Source organism: Rhinolophus hipposideros (assembly GCF_964194185.1).
Source record: "Rhinolophus hipposideros genome assembly, chromosome: 20".
NCBI lineage: Eukaryota > Metazoa > Chordata > Mammalia > Chiroptera > Rhinolophidae > Rhinolophus > Rhinolophus hipposideros.
The window spans coordinates 53615345-53635323 of NC_138066.1; the positions used below are offsets into that span (position 1 = coordinate 53615345).

The following is a 19979-nucleotide window of genomic DNA, read 5'->3' on the forward strand; positions in this document are numbered from 1 at the left end:
GAGAACCCCCGTCCGTCTCTCCTGAGAACCCCCGACCCTCTCTCCTGAGAACCCCCGACCCTCTCTCCTGAGAACCCCCGTCCGTCTCTCCTGAGAACCCCCGACCCTCTCTCCTGAGAACCCCCGTCCCGTCTCTCCTGAGAACCCCCGACCCTCTCTCCTGAGAACCCCCGACCCTCTCTCCTGAGAACCCCCGACCCTCTCTCCTGAGAACCCCCGACCCTCTCTCCTGAGAACCCCCGACCCTCTCTCCTGAGAACCCCCGTCCCTCTCTCCTGAGAACCCCCGACCCTCTCTCCTGAGAACCCCCGTCCCTCTCTCCTGAGAACCCCCGACCCTCTCTCCTGAGAACCCCCGTCCGTCTCTCCTGAGAACCCCCGACCCTCTCTCCTGAGAACCCACGTCCGTCTCTCCTGAGAACCCCCGACCCTCTCTCCTGAGAACCCCGACCCTCTCTCCTGAGAACCCCCGACCCTCTCTCCTGAGAACCCCCGTCCGTCTCTCCTGAGAACCCCCGACCCTCTCTCCTGAGAACCCCCGTCCGTCTCTCCTGAGAACCCCCGTCCGTCTCTCCTGAGAACCCCCGACCCTCTCTCCTGAGAACCCCCGTCCGTCTCTCCTGAGAACCCCCGTCCGTCTCTCCTGAGAACCCCCGACCCTCTCTCCTGAGAACCCCCGTCCGTCTCTCCTGAGAACCCCCGACCCTCTCTCCTGAGAACCCACGTCCGTCTCTCCTGAGAACCCCCGACCCTCTCTCCTGAGAACCCCCGTCCGTCTCTCCTGAGAACCCCCGACCCTCTCTCCTGAGAACCCCCGACCCTCTCTCCTGAGAACCCCCGACCCTCTCTCCTGAGAACCCCAGACCCTCTCTCCTGAGAAGCCCCGTCCGTCTCTCCTGAGAACCCCCGACCCTCTCTCCTGAGAACCCCCGACCCTCTCTCCTGAGAACCCCCGTCCGTCTCTCCTGAGAACCCCCGACCCTCTCTCCTGAGAACCCCCGTCCGTCTCTCCTGAGAACCCCCGACCCTCTCTCCTGAGAACCCACGTCCGTCTCTCCTGAGAACCCACGTCCGTCTCTCCTGAGAACCCCCGACCCTCTCTCCTGAGAACCCACGTCCGTCTCTCCTGAGAACCCCCGACCCTCTCTCCTGAGAACCCCCGTCCGTCTCTCCTGAGAACCCCCGACCCTCTCTCCTGAGAACCCCCGTCCCTCTCTCCTGAGAACCCCCGTCCGTCTCTCCTGAGAACCCCCGACCCTCTCTCCTGAGAACCCCCGACCCTCTCTCCTGAGAACCCCCGACCCTCTCTCCTGAGAACCCCCGTCCGTCTCTCCTGAGAACCCCCGACCCTCTCTCCTGAAAACCCACGTCCGTCTCTCCTGAGAACCCACGTCCGTCTCTCCTGAGAACCCCCGACCCTCTCTCCTGAGAACCCACGTCCGTCTCTCCTGAGAACCCCCGTCCCTCTCTCCTGAGAACCCCCGTCCGTCTCTCCTGAGAACCCCCGACCCTCTCTCCTGAGAACCCCCGTCCGTCTCTCCTGAGAACCCCCGACCCTCTCTCCTGAGAACCCCCGTCCGTCTCTCCTGAGAACCCCCGTCCGTCTCTCCTGAGAACCCCCGTCCGTCTCTCCTGAGAACCCCCGTCCGTCTCTCCTGAGAACCCCCGTCCGTCTCTCCTGAGAACCCCCGTCCGTCTCTCCTGAGAACCCCCGTCCGTCTCTCCTGAGAACCCCCGACCCTCTCTCCTGAGAACCCCCGTCCTCTCTCCTGAGAACCCCCGTCCGTCTCTCCTGAGAACCCCCGTCCGTCTCTCCTGAGAACCCCCGTCCCTCTCTCCTGAGAACCCCCGTCCGTCTCTCCTGAGAACCCCCGTCCGTCTCTCCTGAGAACCCACGACCCTCTCTCCTGAGAACCCACGTCCCTCTCTCCTGAGAACCCACGTCCGTCTCTCCTGAGAACCCCCGACCCTCTCTCCTGAGAACCCCCGTCCGTCTCTCCTGAGAACCCCCGACCCTCTCTCCTGAGAACCCCCGTCCGTCTCTCCTGAGAACCCCCGACCCTCTCTCCTGAGAACCCACGTCCGTCTCTCCTGAGAACCCCCGACCCTCTCTCCTGAGAACCCCCGACCCTCTCTCCTGAGAACCCCCGACCCTCTCTCCTGAGAACCCCCGACCCTCTCTCCTGAGAACCCCCGACCCTCTCTCCTGAGAACCCCCGTCCCGTCTCTCCTGAGAACCCCCGTCCGTCTCTCCTGAGAACCCCCGACCCTCTCTCCTGAGACCCCCGACCCTCTCTCCTGAGAACCCCCGTCCGTCTCTCCTGAGAACCCCCGACCCTCTCTCCTGAGAACCCCCGTCCGTCTCTCCTGAGAACCCCCGACCCTCTCTCCTGAGAACCCCCGACCCTCTCTCCTGAGAACCCCCGACCCTCTCTCCTGAGAACCCCCGACCCTCTCTCCTGAGAACCCCCGTCCGTCTCTCCTGAGAACCCCCGACCCTCTCTCCTGAGAACCCCCGTCCCTCTCTCCTGAGAACCCCCGACCCTCTCTCCTGAGAACCCCCGTCCGTCTCTCCTGAGAACCCCCGACCCTCTCTCCTGAGAACCCACGTCCGTCTCTCCTGAGAACCCCCGACCCTCTCTCCTGAGAACCCCCGACCCTCTCTCCTGAGAACCCCCGACCCTCTCTCCTGAGAACCCCCGTCCGTCTCTCCTGAGAACCCCCGACCCTCTCTCCTGAGAACCCCCGTCCGTCTCTCCTGAGAACCCCCGTCCGTCTCTCCTGAGAACCCCCGACCCTCTCTCCTGAGAACCCCCGTCCGTCTCTCCTGAGAACCCCCGTCCGTCTCTCCTGAGAACCCCCGACCCTCTCTCCTGAGAACCCCCGTCCGTCTCTCCTGAGAACCCCCGACCCTCTCTCCTGAGAACCCACGTCCGTCTCTCCTGAGAACCCCCGACCCTCTCTCCTGAGAACCCCCATCCGTCTCTCCTGAGAACCCCCGACCCTCTCTCCTGAGAACCCCCGACCCTCTCTCCTGAGAACCCCCGACCCTCTCTCCTGAGAACCCCAGACCCTCTCTCCTGAGAAGCCCCGTCCGTCTCTCCTGAGAACCCCCGACCCTCTCTCCTGAGAACCCCCGACCCTCTCTCCTGAGAACCCCCGTCCGTCTCTCCTGAGAACCCCCGACCCTCTCTCCTGAGAACCCCCGTCCGTCTCTCCTGAGAACCCCCGACCCTCTCTCCTGAGAACCCACGTCCGTCTCTCCTGAGAACCCACGTCCGTCTCTCCTGAGAACCCCCGACCCTCTCTCCTGAGAACCCACGTCCGTCTCTCCTGAGAACCCCCGACCCTCTCTCCTGAGAACCCCCGTCCGTCTCTCCTGAGAACCCCCGACCCTCTCTCCTGAGAACCCCCGTCCCTCTCTCCTGAGAACCCCCGTCCGTCTCTCCTGAGAACCCCCGACCCTCTATCCTGAGAACCCCCGACCCTCTCTCCTGAGAACCCCCGACCCTCTCTCCTGAGAACCCCCGTCCGTCTCTCCTGAGAACCCCCGACCCTCTCTCCTGAGAACCCACGTCCGTCTCTCCTGAGAACCCACGTCCGTCTCTCCTGAGAACCCCCGACCCTCTCTCCTGAGAACCCCCGTCCGTCTCTCCTGAGAACCCCCGTCCGTCTCTCCTGAGAACCCCCGACCCTCTCTCCTGAGAACCCACGTCCGTCTCTCCTGAGAACCCCCGTCCGTCTCTCCTGAGAACCCCCGACCCTCTCTCCTGAGAACCCCCGTCCGTCTCTCCTGAGAACCCCCGACCCTCTCTCCTGAGAACCCCCGTCCGTCTCTCCTGAGAACCCCCGTCCGTCTCTCCTGAGAACCCCCGTCCGTCTCTCCTGAGAACCCCCGACCCTCTCTCCTGAGAACCCCCGTCCGTCTCTCCTGAGAACCCCCGTCCGTCTCTCCTGAGAACCCCCGTCCGTCTCTCCTGAGAACCCCCGACCCTCTCTCCTGAGAACCCCCGTCCGTCTCTCCTGAGAACCCCCGTCCGTCTCTCCTGAGAACCCCCGACCCTCTCTCCTGAGAACCCCCGTCCGTCTCTCCTGAGAACCCCCGACCCTCTCTCCTGAGAACCCACGTCCGTCTCTCCTGAGAACCCACGTCCGTCTCTCCTGAGAACCCCCGTCCTTCTCTCCTGAGAACCCCCGACCCTCTCTCCTGAGAACCCCCGTCCGTCTCTCCTGAGAACCCCCGTCCGTCTCTCCTGAGAACCCACGTCCGTCTCTCCTGAGAACCCCCGACCCTCTCTCCTGAGAACCCCCGACCCTCTCTCCTGAGAATCCCCATCCGTCTCTCCTGAGAACCCCCGACCCTCTCTCCTGAGAACCCCCGACCCTCTCTCCTGAGAACCCCCGTCCGTCTCTCCTGAGAACCCCCGACCCTCTCTCCTGAGAACCCCCGTCCGTCTCTCCTGAGAACCCCCGTCCGTCTCTCCTGAGAACCCCCGACCCTCTCTCCTGAGAACCCACGTCCGTCTCTCCTGAGAACCCCCGACCCTCTCTCCTGAGAACCCCCGTCCGTCTCTCCTGAGAACCCCCGACCCTCTCTCCTGAGAACCCCCGTCCGTCTCTCCTGAGAACTTCCGACCCTCTCTCCTGAGAACCCACGTCCGTCTCTCCTGAGAACCCCCGACCCTCTCTCCTGAGAACCCCCGTCCGTCTCTCCTGAGAACCCCCGACCCTCTCTCCTGAGAACCCACGTCCGTCTCTCCTGAGAACCCCCGACCCTCTCTCCTGAGAACCCCCGTCCGTCTCTCCTGAGAACCCCCGACCCTCTCTCCTGAGAACCCCCGACCCTCTCTCCTGAGAACCCCCGTCCGTCTCTCCTGAGAACCCCCGACCCTCTCTCCTGAGAACCCCCGTCCGTCTCTCCTGAGAACCCCCGACCCTCTCTCCTGAGAACCCCCGTCCGTCTCTCCTGAGAACCCCCGACCCTCTCTCCTGAGAACCCCCGTCCGTCTCTCCTGAGAACCCCCGACGCTCTCTCCTGAGAACCCCCGTCCGTCTCTCCTGAGAACCCCCGACCCTCTCTCCTGAGAACCCCCGTCCGTCTCTCCTGAGAACCCCCGACCCTCTCTCCTGAGAACCCCCGTCCGTCTCTCCTGAGAACCCCCGACCCTCTCTCCTGAGAACCCCCGTCCGTCTCTCCTGAGAACCCCCGACCCTCTCTCCTGAGAACCCCCGTCCGTCTCTCCTGAGAACCCCCGACCCTCTCTCCTGAGAACCCCCGTCCGTCTCTCCTGAGAACCCCCGACCCTCTCTCCTGAGAACCCCCGTCCGTCTCTCCTGAGAACCCCCGACCCTCTCTCCTGAGAACCCCCGTCCGTCTCTCCTGAGAACCCCCGACCCTCTCTCCTGAGAACCCCCGTCCGTCTCTCCTGAGAACCCCCGACCCTCTCTCCTGAGAACCCCCGACCCTCTCTCCTGAGAACCCCCGTCCGTGTCTCCTGAGAACCCCCGACCCTCTCTCCTGAGAACCCCCGTCCGTCTCTCCTGAGAACCCCCGACCCTCTCTCCTGAGAACCCCCGTCCGTCTCTCCTGAGAACCCCCGACCCTCTCTCCTGAGAACCCCCGTCCGTCTCTCCTGAGAACCCCCGACCCTCTCTCCTGAGAACCCCCGTCCGTCTCTCCTGAGAACCCCCGACCCTCTCTCCTGAGAACCCCCGTCCGTCTCTCCTGAGAACCCCCGACCCTCTCTCCTGAGAACCCCCGTCCGTCTCTCCTGAGAACCCCCGACCCTCTCTCCTGAGAACCCACGTCCGTCTCTCCTGAGAACCCCCGTCCGTCTCTCCTGAGAACCCCCGACCCTCTCTCCTGAGAACCCCCGTCCGTCTCTCCTGAGAACCCCCGACCCTCTCTCCTGAGAACCCACGTCCGTCTCTCCTGAGAACCCCCGTCCGTCTCTCCTGAGAACCCCCGACCCTCTCTCCTGAGAACCCCCGACCCTCTCTCCTGAGAACCCCCGACCCTCTCTCCTGAGAACCCCCGTCCGTCTCTCCTGAGAACCCCCGACCCTCTCTCCTGAGAACCCCCGACCCTCTCTCCTGAGAACCCCCGACCCTCTCTCCTGAGAACCCCCGTCCGTCTCTCCTGAGAACCCCCGACCCTCTCTCCTGAGAACCCCCGTCCGTCTCTCCTGAGAACCCCCGACCCTCTCTCCTGAGAACCCCCGTCCGTCTCTCCTGAGAACCCCCGACCCTCTCTCCTGAGAACCCCCGTTCGTCTCTCCTGAGAACCCCCGACCCTCTCTCCTGAGAACCCCCGTCCGTCTCTCCTGAGAACCCCCGACCCTCTCTCCTGAGAACCCCCGTCCGTCTCTCCTGAGAACCCCCGACCCTCTCTCCTGAGAACCCCCGTCCGTCTCTCCTGAGAATCCCCGACCTTCTCTCCTGAGAACCCACGTCCATCTCTCCTGAGAACCCCCGACCCTCTCTCCTGAGAACCCCCGACCCTCTCTCCTGAGAACCCCCGACCCTCTCTCCTGAGAACCCCCGTCCGTCTCTCCTGAGAACCCCCGTCCGTCTCTCCTGAGAACTTCCGACCCTCTCTCCTGAGAACCCCCGTCCGTCTCTCCTGAGAACCCCCGACCCTCTCTCCTGAGAACCCACGTCCGTCTCTCCTGAGAACCCCCGTCCGTCTCTCCTGAGAACCCCCGTCCGTCTCTCCTGAGAACCCCCGTCCGTCTCTCCTAAGAACCCCCATCCCTCTCCTGAGAACCCCCGTCCCTCTCTCTAGACCCCTGTGTTCTGCCAGCCTCTGTGTCTGTTCCTTCGCAGGGAGGAGGGTGACCCACTCAGCCCCAGCACACTTGGTACTTGACATGGCTGAAGGGCGTCATGGACCGGGTTGGGGTGCTGTGTAGGCGCCTGGGGAGTTGGCTGTCGTGGTGCTGCAGATGTCACAGACGGTGCACTGCGAGGGAGGATGAAGTCTCCTGCAAACTGAGCTGAGTGTGCTATTGTTTCAGCTGCCACCGTCCTCCAGCGCCTGGACGCCTGTAGGCTCCCCAACAGCAGCCAGACCCTGCTCCGGAAACTCGGGGTGAAGCTCGCGCAGCGGCTGGGCCTGACCTTCCTGAAACCCCGACTGGCCCAGTGGAGGTTGGTAGACTGGGTGTTACCTGGGCTCCCTAGCGGTGCTGGTGTTGGGCTGCTGTGCCCGTCCCGCGGGCAATGCAGCCTAACTGACAGGTACAGTGTCCTCTGCTGTCATTTTCCTTAGTCTCAAGCGTGTTTGATTTCAAAAGGAACAGTTTTGATTTTCTGTGACCCTGCATCTTCCAGTTAGAGTAGCTGGAGCTGGGGTGACGACAAGAAAAGCTCGTTTTGCATTTTGTGTGATGTTCATAAAATGTTACGTAAAATAAAGTACGGCTTCACTGGTTTGGGCTCGCTGTGGGGAAACTCCATTGGATCAAAGGTACATCTGAATCCCAGGTTCTTTCAGAGAGAAGAGCTCATCTTCAGCTTTGTTCCGAAAGTGAAGCTGCTTCTGCCCGCTGATGGGAACCATGGTCTGTGGGGGTCTGCTGTCGTTAACAGCTGGCTGCTGAACGAGTGGCTCCCACAGAAGCAGACTTCTCTGCATTGCTGGGCCTGTGTTTTTAACAGTTTTCAGCTTTATTTCAAGCATTAATCTGTGTGGTTTTGGAAGAATTTTTTGTCTAAAGTTCAGCTCAGCCTTTGTCTCCACTTGTAGCCAAATCAAGAGAAGTGTGCTATGTTTTAGTGAAATACCTTCTGGGAGTTCTGCATACACCGTGTTCTACAAGAACATCAGTGGTTAGTTCCTAAAGTGCCATAGAAATTTAATGTTTGGTACTGAATTAGGGTTCTCCAGAGAAACAGAATGAATAGGGGGTGGGGTGTGGGGTGAGTGTGTGTAGAGGCTTCTTGTAAGAAGCGGCTCACGTGACTGTAGGCTGGCGGGTGCTGGAGGCCCAGGAGAGCTGATGGTGTGCTTCCTGTCAGAGGGCTGCAGGTTCCACTGGGAGGAGCCCATGTTTCAGTTTGAGTCTGAAGGCAGGAAGCACCCCCTGCCCTGATGGGCAAGAGTCAGACTCTGTTCTCTCCAGGCCTTCAACTGATTGGACGAGGCCCACCCACGCTGGGGAGGGCAGCTGGGTTCACTCCATCTACCGATTTAACTGTGCCTCTCATCCAAAAACACCCTCACAGACACAGCCAGAGTAACGTTTGACCAACTGTCTGGGCACTCTGTGATGCAGTCAAGTTGACACAAAGTAACTATCACAAGTGCTATAAACATTTACGTGGGAAGGAAAATACGGAGCACCACAGTTTTGTTCAGTGTGTTTCTCTGTACATTTAATGTAATTGTTAATGTGGTTGGGGGTAAGTCTCTCTTCTTGGCGTTTGTTTTCTCTCTTCCATCTTTTCTTCCTTTTGTGTGTTTTCTCATTTTGTCTCCTCTGTTACGTTCTCGTTATATATTGAGCATCGGTTATCTTCCCCATAAGAGTATCGGCCTCTCTGGCAGGCCGGTCACCCGCTGGCAGTGCCTTCCCTGCCTCGTCAGGCGGGTCCTCCTGACATGCAGCCCTCCTCTTTCCGCGTGTGCCTCACTCCTGCTGCGTGGCCGCCAGTCCCTCTTGCTTGGCCCACATCTCAGTGACTCCCCAACATTACATGACCTCTGAACTCTGCTCAGCTCCCAGTTGCTCTCTGGGCCTTATCCTGCTCTCGCACATCTTAGGGACACCCAAGGATCCAGCGAGATTTTCATGCAGGATATTGGGGTTCCTTATCTGTCGCCAAATACTGGCCATCTCAGTAGTCACGTGTGCTGTCTCCTCCCACCCGGTGCAGCTGCCACTCTCTGCTGGGGCTCTATTTTAGAAAGCACCTTTTGGGAGCGAGCAGAGGTGAAGGTGGATTGCACCTGGGGTCTCCCTGCTCTGAGGGGTTGCAGCCCCGTCTTGTTTGTCATCTTGTGCCTGCCAGCGGTCGGCTTATAGTTTTCGTCCATGTTTTGTGGTTATTTGTGGCTGAAGGTAAATCCGATGGCAGCCTGAAGTCTGTCGTCCTTACAGTCTCGGCTGGTGTCTGGTCACTGGCCATACAGTGAGTCCTTCCTGTGATGTAGTGGATGTGTGTGCCTGTTACTCGTGAGGGGCTGTGCTGGCCACTCTGTGACCTGACGGCTTCTGTGATGGCTGGTGGTGTTCTCCGTCTGTTAGCTGCTCCGTCTGTTGCTCCCACTCTGATACCACCTCCGATGTGTCTCCCCCACCCCCCAAGCAATTCTGTGACACCAGCAGGTGTTCTACAGCTCAGCTCCGCCCTGACGTTCTACTTGGAGACAGTGTCAGACCCCACAGTAGTTAAGGGTCAGTCCCACAGGACCACCTGCCCCTTCGGCGCCAGTCGCAAGTTCGTGTCATTGTCACCTGTGCTTGAACCACTGGCTCTAGGTCGGAGGTTCCCACGACCCCTTCTTGGGTTCGATTAATTTGTTAGAGTGGCTCCCAGAACTCGGGGACCTGTCATTTACTAGGTCACCAGCTCATTTGAAAAGGACCTAATTCGGGGACAGCAGATGGAAGAGAGGCACAGGGCGCAGTGTGGGGAGGCCACGGAGCTCCGTGCCTCTGCAGGTGCCACTCTCCCAGCCCGTGATGTGCCGCCAGCCTGGGCGCTGTCCAGATCCATCCTTGGGTGCTTCTGGAGGCCTCATGACAGACACGCCACTGGTGATCCTTCAGCCTCCAGCCCTTTCCCTTCCCCGGAGGTTGGAGGTCAGAGGTTGGAGATCAGAGGTTAGGGTGGGACTGAAGGTTTCAACACAGATCACAGGGTTGGTTCCCCTGGCAAGCAGCCCTGTCCTTAGGGGCTTTCCAAAAGTTACCTCCTTGACATAGCAGAAGACAGCTTACTCCAGGAATGGAGAAAGACCCAATGTATGTGTCTTATTACGAATCAGAGCATCACAGCCATGTAACAGCACTTTAGGGGTTAGCAGTTTAAAACAGTCATTTTCAGTGTCGCCTGCCTGTCTCTGTGGGTGAGCAATGTGGGTGTGGCCAGCAGGGTCCTCTGGCCTGAGGCTCCACGCCTGTCACTGTTGCCAGGCCCCAGTTTCTCGCCGGCTGTTTGCTGAGGCTGCCAGAGTTGCTTGCCTGGGGACTCTCAATAGGGCAGCCATTGGAGGGGGGGCAGTGGGACAGAAGCCACGTCTTCTCCTGGCTCATCTCAGGGCTCCATCCCCACAGGAGGGAGTCACAGGGCCTGGCCGTACCCGGGGGAAGGAGTTACGTATGCCTGCCTGCCACTGTCCTTGTTTTACGGGGTTGGAAACAGGCGCAGAGAGAGAATGGGTCGTTCTGGGCCACGGGTGTGTCCGAGCTGGTATCCGAGTCCTGGGCTCTGGAGTGGACCTCATGCTGCAGCCTGCAGCGTCTACTCTATGACTCGGTGTGGGCACCTGTTATGCTCCTGGCCTGTCCTGGCCATGCTCAGCCAAGCCCACGTGTGCTTGATCTGCAGTGTGGCTCACGCACTTTCCAGAAGGAAAGGCCCTGCTCTAAGTGCTGTGTGTACATCCCTCAGCCCTCTGGGTAGGACATCGTTCTACAGGTGGGGAAACTGAGGCAGAGAGCAATTCAGGAGCCGAGCCAGCCTGTGCTGGGGGGCGATGCTGATGGCCTCTGCTTGGAGTGGTTCATGGGGCTGGATCTGGGGGGGGGCCGGCAGAGGATGAGCTGGGAGGTGGCTCCGTGGTCCCGGGGGCCAGGAGGCAGAGCGCGAGGAATACGCTGCCCACTGAGAATAAGGACGAGGCCTGTGCCCGCCCCACAGCTTGTGCCAGATACACTGACTGCCCTGCTTTGTCACCTACCTTCCCACTGTGCAGACGTGACAGCACGGGAAGATTTCTGAGTGGCCTGGAGTTCCTATCTGTGTCCTGTGGCTAATTACCGTAGGTCGTTGTCTTGTCTTGGCAGTTTCTGCTGATGACCGTGAATCCTGTTTTCTACCTTTCCATCGTGTCTCTAAACACATGGCATTTCCGCAGGCATCCTTTACGATTTCGGGCGACACTGTTATTGATTTCAGTGGTCAAGATCGCTTGTCTGCTTGTTTCTGAGCTGTGGCCGCAGGCTGAGGTCACGTGTGCCCCGTGCAGGTACCAGCGTGGATGCCGCTCCCTGGCTGCTAACCTGCAGCTCTGCGCCCAGAGTCCGAGAGAGCCCAGGACACAGGCCGAGACTCCTGACAGCGAGGAGGGCTACGACGTTCCCGAGGAGGTGGAGAGTGTGATAGGTGCGTGTCCTGCACCTGGGCCCCTCGCGTGACGGGAAAGGCTCTGGCTCCACACAGGTGCTTTGGGCCGGGGCTCCGAGGTGTGTTTTGTTGGCTGCACCACGACCTTCCCACATCATGTGACCGTCCTTGCTGTTCAGTGAGCACGTGCCCCTGGCCTGCTGTGGACATCCACGCCCACGGCTGTTGGGGCGCATAACTCGGACCTTCTCCGTGCTGTTGGCCCGCCATGTCCATCCCCTTCCCAGTCTTCCCAGCCTTCCCCCGCCTCGCCTGGTGCATTCTTCCCACGGCTTCCCCACGGGCCGCCCACCCCCTGCCAGGTTTTCCCAGCCCTTAGCCTGCAGAGCTCTGCACTCACAGAGGGGCAGAGCTGGCAGTGAGCTTGGCTGCCTGGGCCCTACACTCCTTGCCTGCTCTCCGCCCCCGCTGTGGACCAGGCTCTGGCACATGGCCCACCTCCGGCTCCTCCTAGTGGGGTCCCCTGCTCCCTACCCTTGTGGACTCACCCTCTGGCATTGAACTGTGGTGATGGACGGCGTCTGGCCTCCAGTGCTCCCTTGCTCTCCCCTTACAGTAGGTTTCCTGACAGCTGCTGCCACTGCCCTGTCACAGCGCACACACCTGCACCCCTGGAGCCTCCCGAGAGGTTCCCACCCACTGGGCTTGCAAGGCCCTTGACATGCGGCCTCTGCCACCTCCCCAGCTTCCTTCTGGCCTTTGCGTGGCTTTTCCTGAAGTCTGTCCTGTGTTCAAGACCCCATGCATGCACAGAGCCTGTTTCTTGGCGAGCCTTCCTCAGCTGTTTGGGGTCACTGGTGACTCTGGCCCTCCTCCCCGGTGCTTCCTGCGTGGCCGCTCTGCCGGTGGTCTGTTGCTCAGGAACAACGGCCCAGATTGTCTTAAATGATGACTTACAACCAGGGGAAACGCTCTCTGCTCGTAATCAGAATTGCAGTTCCCTTCATGGCACTCCGAGAGAAGTGCAGGGTGGGTTCCCGGGCAGCTGGGTGAGGGAGTGGCAGCGGGGCTCAAGGCCCTCCCTCCCTGTCTTCCTCCAGAGCAGCTGCTGGTCGGGCTGAAGGACAAGGACACGATCGTGCGCTGGTCTGCGGCCAAAGGGTAGGTGCCTGCCTCTCCGCTGAGTGGGGGGCGGGCCTGCGGGTCTGCTGAGCCTCACTCACTCGGTAACTCGTGGCCTCTGAGCGCTGCCCACAGCCTAGAGAGTTTTAAAGGGTTTGTGAGTTTTTCTAATTTACATTTATTACTTTGTGTCCTAATTTTCAAGGTAATCACTGAGGTTGATGTGAGGCCCCTCATCTGCCTGTCTGTCTAGAGCAGGCAGAGTTATGGGCAGTACGAGCCCACCTGCCCCGCCAATGCAGCCGGTGGGGTCCACAGCCTCCTTTGGGGCTGGAGCCCCGGGGGTGGGGGGGCTAGTGCCCATCCTGTTACCCTGACGGGCAGCCTGCAGAGGGCCCCCCAGAGAAGGCAGCCCACCCAGCGAGGCCAGGTCTCCAGCACGACGGGCAGAGCTGGCCGTGGGTGTGGGTACTGTGGGGGGACAAAGTACAGAGTAGAGTGGAAGGCATCAGTGAGTCCTCCGTTGTGGAGAAAAGAAAAACGAGGTGAAGGTGCTGGGGCGTGGGGCTCCCTTCCAGCCAGGTGTTCTGGGCTTCCATGCAGACACATGAGCGCCCACCGACCTCTGAGTCCAAAGTCCGGGCCGGTGCAGTGCACTGGGCTGGGAGCGAGGGCTCCTCCTGGGGGCCTGGCCAGGACCCTCCCGGTTGGGGCTCCATCAGCAAGCGGGTCCCAGGTCAAGGCCTGATGGGAGGGCCTGGAGGGCACTGATGACATCAGTGACGGGCTACCTGCCGCTTTGCGTCAGTCCTTCTCAGAGGTGCCCACATGTCTGTTATGTCGGCCTCCTAGGGCTCTGTGTAGCCCAGGAGGCCTGTGGAGCGGAGCGTGTGCCAGGCTAGCTCTGGCTCAGCCTGTGCTTTCCTGTTCTCTGGAGGGAAGGAAATCGCTTGGGATGGTGGCTCTTCGAGCGCGACCCTTGCGACAGCTGGCGGTGCTGATGGAGTGCTGCTTCCTTTTCAGAATTGGCCGGGTGGCTGGAAGGCTCCCCCGCGAGCTGGCGGACGATGTGCTCGGGTCGGTGCTGGACTGTTTCAGGTGCGTGCGGAGGTGGGGCTGCCCTGTGGCTGAGAGCAGTCTCAGCTCCTTTCAGTCGGGCTATTTGCCAGAGCCTCAGAGTTTTTTTTTTTCCTTTGAAGTAAATCTGAGAACTCTGGTTATTTTGGTATGTGGATTTTATCAGCCTAGACTCCATTATATTTAAAAACCTTAAGGAAAAGAAAATCTATATGCACACATAGCTACTCTTAGAGATAAGCTGTGGTTACTGGAGTGAACCCTAGGTCCACACTTCCCAGAGGACATTCTGTGATGACAGAATGTTCTGGATCTGTCTCTGACAGCATGAACCATGTATGGCTACTGAGGTCTGAATTCCAAATTTTATTTAGTTTTCTAGGACTTAAACAGCTGCACGTGTAGGGGTTTAGGGAAGTCTGGTGGCAGACGCCTGCCTGTGACGCGCTTGGGCCGTGATATGTGGGAGTTTGGATTGAGCTGTGCCTGCAGGAGGGGGACGACAGCCTGGCAGCACCGGTGCCCCCAGGCGTGAGAGCTGTTTTGCTGTGGGTGGCAGGCACCGTGGGCAGCTGCCCCCAAGGGTTCCCGGCTGTGTGGGAACGTTTTTCCTGGTCTCACGCACGTGCCCCTGAGCCCTAGTGCACGGCTGCCCTCGTCAGCTGCTGCTTTTCTCCCCGGACTGTCATGTACATGGACAGTGCTGTCAGCGCCTCTGGGTGCTCAGGAGTGCGTCAGTCACGGGGGCCGCCCCGCGAGCACCTGCGAGTGAAGTGAGCAGGTGTTCTCCAGCCTGCCGCTGGCACTGTCCGGGGCGTAGGAAACAGCACGTCAGACATGCCGTGCTGCCAGTGTCTTCCAGTGGAAATGCATGTCCTACACACACGTGGCTCAGACCAGGCGAGGGAAGACAGCTTCTCGTGCTTTCTGACTCCCAACCATCCTGCTGGCTTGTTGGAGGGTGTCTTCCTGGACGTCCTGCCTTCTGGCGTGGTGATGGGCATGCCCATGACGCTGGGACCCCACTGGGCACAGAGGTGGCCACTGAGGGGCCAGCCGTTGGCCTGGCCGCCGAGGAGCATCCAGGTCTTAGGAGAGGGCAGAGCTTAGAGATGGGGCTTGGTGAGGTGGGAAGGGCCTGGAGTCCAGCGTCCTCTGGCCTGTCCTCTGGCCTTGTCACCCAGGGCCGGGCTATCTGTCTTCACATACTTTCTTCTGTTCTCTTTTCCACTCATACCTCCTGGTTGTGGGAAGCTGTCTTTTCACCAAACTCCCCTTCTCCCTCCTTGGTACCTGCACTGTGGTGACCCTCCTGCGTCACCCCCGTCTGTGAGGTGGGCTCCAGGCCCAGCCGTTGCCCGAGCCCCTCCCCCCACACATGTTGGCGGAGTGCACTGAACTTCTGTGCCCAGCTGTGTGGTCCTTGCTCCAGCCTGGCAGTTTCCGTCCAACACCTGTCCTCGTTAGTCTCCAGACACATCCTTGCCGTTTCAGTGGACTCAGATTTTCGTAGTGGGTTGTGGAGGGTGGAAAACAGCCTTCCCATTCTCTACTCCCAGGGCCAGCCACTCAGAGCAATGACAGGGCATCGAAGGAAGGGGCCTGGCCCTGGGCGGCACCTGCACAGCACGAGCACGAAGCCCCTGTTTGTGCAGCGTGGCATGGGAGGGGTTAACCGCAGTCAGGGCAGGAGATGGCTGGGCACGGGGCACAGCTGCTGCTCCTTTGTGTCCCTCTGGGACGTGTGGTGAGCTGCTGCCTTTTCTGAAATGGGTCGGAAACAAGACATCAGTTCCATCAGCTGTAAGCACACCTGCTCCCAGGACTGATTTCACTCCCTGCTCTGTTTCCTGTTTGTGTGGCGTGCAGTCCTTCATGGGACTTCACCGTGAGCCCCATGGGACCAGAGTGAGTGGTGAAGCCTCCTCCAGCCCGCCCGCTGCTCCCTGCCTGTGTCCCGTCTCCACGGCCCCTGCTCTGCCACCCACTACAAAACCACAGTGTGGCCCCTTGCTGGCCCCACAGCATTACCCCAGGGCAGAACCCCCGAGGCAGTGTTGTTCCAGACCCTCCAGGGCAGGGCAAGGTGGGGGACCGGGGTGTGGGGGTCAGCCATGCTGGGTCCTCTGTCTGTGGCCGAATGAAGCTCCATGGGGGTCTCCAGTTGGCGAACAGACTGCAGCCCCGGGTCCCGGGTGTGCTGTGGTGCTGCCGGTCCTTCAGAGCCTGCCGTCAAGAAGCCTGTGGCGGTGCCGCTGTGGCCCCAGGGAGCAGCCGCTGTCATCTCCATGAGGCTTCTTTCCAGTATTCTCTTTTAGTGCTGTTGATGTTTTGACTGGCTGAAGACTCAGAATGGAAGGGAAGGTGGTGAAGCCTCTCTGTGCCCCCTGCGCTGTATCCCCCTTCCTGCTGGCCCAGGGGCTCTTTTTCTCCGGGGCGTTGGGGGCGTTGGCACACTCTGAGCGGCTGGATGCAGCCATCTTCCTGTCACTTCCCACCGCTCCACTTGGCCTCTCTGAGGTCTTCTTGGCAGGCTGGTGCTTCCTGCTGCCCTTGGCCATCTGAGGCCAGTGTCCCTGAGCCAGTTCCGGCCTCTCTGTCGGATCTGCCCATGTCTCCACCCTGAGCCCTCAGCCCTCCCAGGATTGCCCTGGACCTGGGCAGGCAGCCGCCCTGACCTTTGGTGGAGTGCTGGCCGTCCCTGGGATGCTGGCTTTGGTGTCTTGTCCACTCTGCTCGTGCAGGTTGGTCCTTGGAGGCAGTGTGTGGGACTAAGTCTGCAGAGAGGGTGCCTTTTTCTGAGCCCATGGAGGTCCGCCGTGCCTGTGGGCAGTAGGTGGACGGGCCAGCGCTGCCGGTAGCACGCGACGGTCTTCTCGTCTACCCTCAGGCCACAGGCGCTTGACGGCCGCCTGCCACAGCTGTGGGCCAGTGGCAATGCCCGCGTTCAGTCTGGAAATAGGCACTGGTGTAACTGACGATTGTTCCAGGAAACAGGCATCACCATGCCGACCTTTCCTCTGGTTCTTTAAATGTTACCGAGTCGTTATGAAGTGCTTACAGCATCTCTGTCTGGTTGAAACCCTACAGTATACAACGTGCCACTATTAGATTGTGGAAATGGTCGTCCAGCCTTTGGGACTGACATTTAATAAAACACCTGTCCCTTAAATTATAGTCGGAATCATGTCACCAGTTGACGGCGAGGTCTGAGGGGCAGCTTTTGTCCGTGTCGGTCAGTCCATGTCCGAGGGCCCAGAGCAGGCCTGGCCCAAGGGAGGTACCCGCCCCGGCTGCTGAGTGGACGTCCGAATGTTCTCGTACGTGTTGCCAGCTCCTAGAGCAGTGGAGCTGGTTTTCCTAAACATGTTTTCACCATCAAATTCGTTTATTTAGACTAGGAAAGAGCTTTATACTCGGTCTTGTGGAAGCGTAGTTCCATGTTTACATTGGCGGCCAATTGTGGGAAGTCTCAGAACAACCCTCATCCATCTAAGAAACAGTTACTGTCACTAATTAAATGCCAGAGTTGCACCTTTAAATAACAGAGCTTCCAAACCACACTAGGAAAGTTTCGTTATATATAAGATTTTATTCACGACTTGGTTAACTGGCATTACCATTGTTTATTGGGAGTCTGTATTTCAAATAGTGCAGACAAAATTCTCTCAGTGCCATTCATTCCGTTCTTTTCCTGTTAACTCCAGCCAGCGGCGGCCCCGCTCCTTGTCCCAGAGACCCTGACGGTACTTGTTAGAACCAGGGTGTCCCCAGAGCTTCAGTTTCTTGGGCAGGTGCTGGGTGTGCGGCCGCCGAGCATGCATCTGTGGTGGGAATGTGTGTCGGGCCTGGGGTCCAGCCGACGCATGTGGACGGCTGTCCGGGCAGCGCGTGGGTCCAGCACAGGACCCGCTTCACGATGGGAGGTCTGGAGAAGACTGAGCAGGTCTGTTGTCCTCAGGGAAACCTCAGCCAGCTGGTGTCTTCAAACTGGCCGACAGGTTTAGTGCGGCGCCTGGGCCGGCCGACCAGGCACTGGAGGAAAGCACTGTGGCCTCAGGCGTCCTGTGTGCTCTCAGTTTTCAGGAGACGGACAACGCCTGGCATGGAGGGTGTCTGGCGCTGGCAGAACTGGGCAGAAGAGGCCTGCTGCTCCCTTCTCGACTCGCGGATGGTGAGTACCGCATGTTCGCTCAGCAGTCAGGCTGTTTGCAGCACGTGGGGTGTCTCTCAGCATGGCCTGCCGTGAACACATGGCACGCCTCTGCCCTCACTGATAGTGTGAGTGTGTGCAGGAGAGAACACACTTCTGTCGGCCCTTCTGATTTCCTACGTGCTGCTTCTCCCTGCTGTGCAATCCGATGCCACAGGTAGGCTGTATATTCATGAGCCACTGTGACGTCTGCGGTTTCCTCGTCCCCCAGAAGCAGTTTTCACCCTGGTGGGGTGCTGTGGCCTGTTCAGAACACATGCACTGCCGTCGTGGTTCTCACCTGGTGTAATGTCACAGTCCCCTGGGAACGAGGCTCCCCCAGCGAGGGGTGGGTGGAGGGCCTGAGGAAGCGAGGCCGTGGGCCTTCCCTGGATGTGGCCACCAGTGCTTCTGGGCAGGAGGAGAGGATACTGCAAAGGGTGGCGTGTGTCACCACAGATGCCTCACACCAGGGAGGTGACTGCTGTGCAGGACGGAGACGCTTGGACAGACGAGTGCATCTTGCCCACCAGCGCCGCTGTGGGTGCGCTGGGCGCTGTGACCAGAGGACAGCTGCAGGCCCCGTGATTCGACTCTGCCTATTTTCCTAGCTTGGTGGAGACACAGTTTATATACCAGAGAGTTTGCCCATTTAATGTGCAACTCGATGATTTGTTGTATATTGACAGCGGTGTGCCACCACCATGGTGACCTGATTTCAGAACATTCTCCTTGTCCCACAAGGAAACCCTGTGCTTAGGAGCGGTCGCTCCCATGTACCCTCAGCACGCCCAGCCCCAGGCAGCTGCTGCTCTGCTGCCTCAGTGGGCCTTTTCTGGATGTTTCCTAAAACTGGAATATACAATGGTGTCTTTCACACCTGGCTTCTCTGATGCGTGTCATGTTGTAGTGCTCGTCATGCTGTGGCATGTGACGGCAGTACTTCCCCCTCTGACGACTGCGCTTACCCCGCTTGCAGGGGCAGCTGTTTATGTAGACACTTGCTAGCTGATGGGCACATGGCCAGTCATGCCGCTGGGGACCTTTGTGTAGTTTCTGCATGCACGTACAACTTCAGTTCTCGTGGGTAACACCTGGCAGTCTGACTTTTTGAGAAATTGCCAAACTGTTTTCTAAAATGGTTGTATAATCTCACATCCCACCAGCAGTGTCTGACAGCTCCAGTGTCGCCACCTCCGCTCCTCTTTGTCTGTCTTTTGATCCCAGCCATCCCGGGGAGTGTGCGGTGGCGTCTCACTGTGGTTTTGGTTTGTGTTTCCTGATGACTGATGACGTTGAGTGTCTTTTCTTGTGCTGTTGTCCATTTGGATTTCTTCCTTGGAGAAATGTCTATTCAAGTCCTTGAGTTTTTTAAAAAAATCAGGTTGCCTTTTTATTGTTATAAGAGTTCTTTATTCTGGACAGAAGTCTCTTACCAAATACATGATGTGCAGATATTTTCTTCCATTTTGTAGTTGTCTTTTCACCTTCTTGGTGGCACCATTTTATGCACCAGTTTGAAACTGTGATTCGGTCCCGCCCTCGGGACCTCTGTTGCCTGTGCTTCTGGTGTCCCATGGAAGAAATCGTTGCCAGAGTTACGGAGGGTCGCTCCTGTGGTTTTACCTCATCTTTATTCCATCCTAAGAAAGTGACGAACACATTTACTTGTGCAAATAGGTGTCTGTGAGTGAGAGCCTGTGAGAGCCTGGGTGTGCGAGTATGTCCTGCACTGAGACCAAGCCCTGGCTGGCGCGCTGACTGCAGTTTGACTTGAGGGGCTGAGCCTTCTCTCTGCTTGTCCTGCCTGGGACTGGCTGGTGTGCGAGGCCCCGGCGTCGCTTTCTCTTTTTTTTTCTTTCAATTTTTAAATTGTATTAGGTTCAGGTGTATTCTTAAATGTTTTATTAGGTCCGTCACATCTTACGGTGTCGGCGGTGTCCACTGATGACAGGGTATTGGTGTAAGAAATGAAAAGTGTCCAGCTCTTGCTTAAAAACTAGGGTCATAATGTGGGATGAGGGGCCCACGATCCTCGCTGGACTGTCTGGCCACCTCTTGCCCGGTGGTGCCCTTCCTGTGCCGGGTGGGGGTGGGAAGCTCTGCTGTCTCCTGCCTGGGAAGCATATAGCGCCAGGCTGGGTGGCAGCGATTCCGTCTTAGAGCAGGCTTCAGGGGTAGCATTCATAGTTCGTCTTCGTTCGTTTTTTTCCCCTTCTCCTCTGACTGGAGCATTTCACTGGCTCTGTCTTCAAGGTCACTGATTCTTCTGCCTGCTCAAGTCTGCTGTTCCATCC

General features: G+C 59.2%; 1 protein-coding gene across 3 annotated transcripts in view; it reads left to right on the forward strand.

Annotated features, from left to right (window-relative positions):
* Positions 1 to 19979, forward strand: part of TBCD (tubulin folding cofactor D) — a 150233-nt gene that overhangs the window by 31434 nt on the left and 98820 nt on the right. For all 3 annotated transcript variants that reach the window (XM_081028702.1, XM_081028703.1, XM_081028704.1), the window contains exons 9-13: positions 7016 to 7148; positions 11194 to 11330; positions 12392 to 12452; positions 13437 to 13511; positions 17570 to 17664. In XM_081028702.1, the coding sequence (XP_080884828.1) occupies positions 7016 to 7148; positions 11194 to 11330; positions 12392 to 12452; positions 13437 to 13511; positions 17570 to 17664 (501 nt within the window). The remainder of the gene's footprint in view (positions 1 to 7015; positions 7149 to 11193; positions 11331 to 12391; positions 12453 to 13436; positions 13512 to 17569; positions 17665 to 19979) is intronic.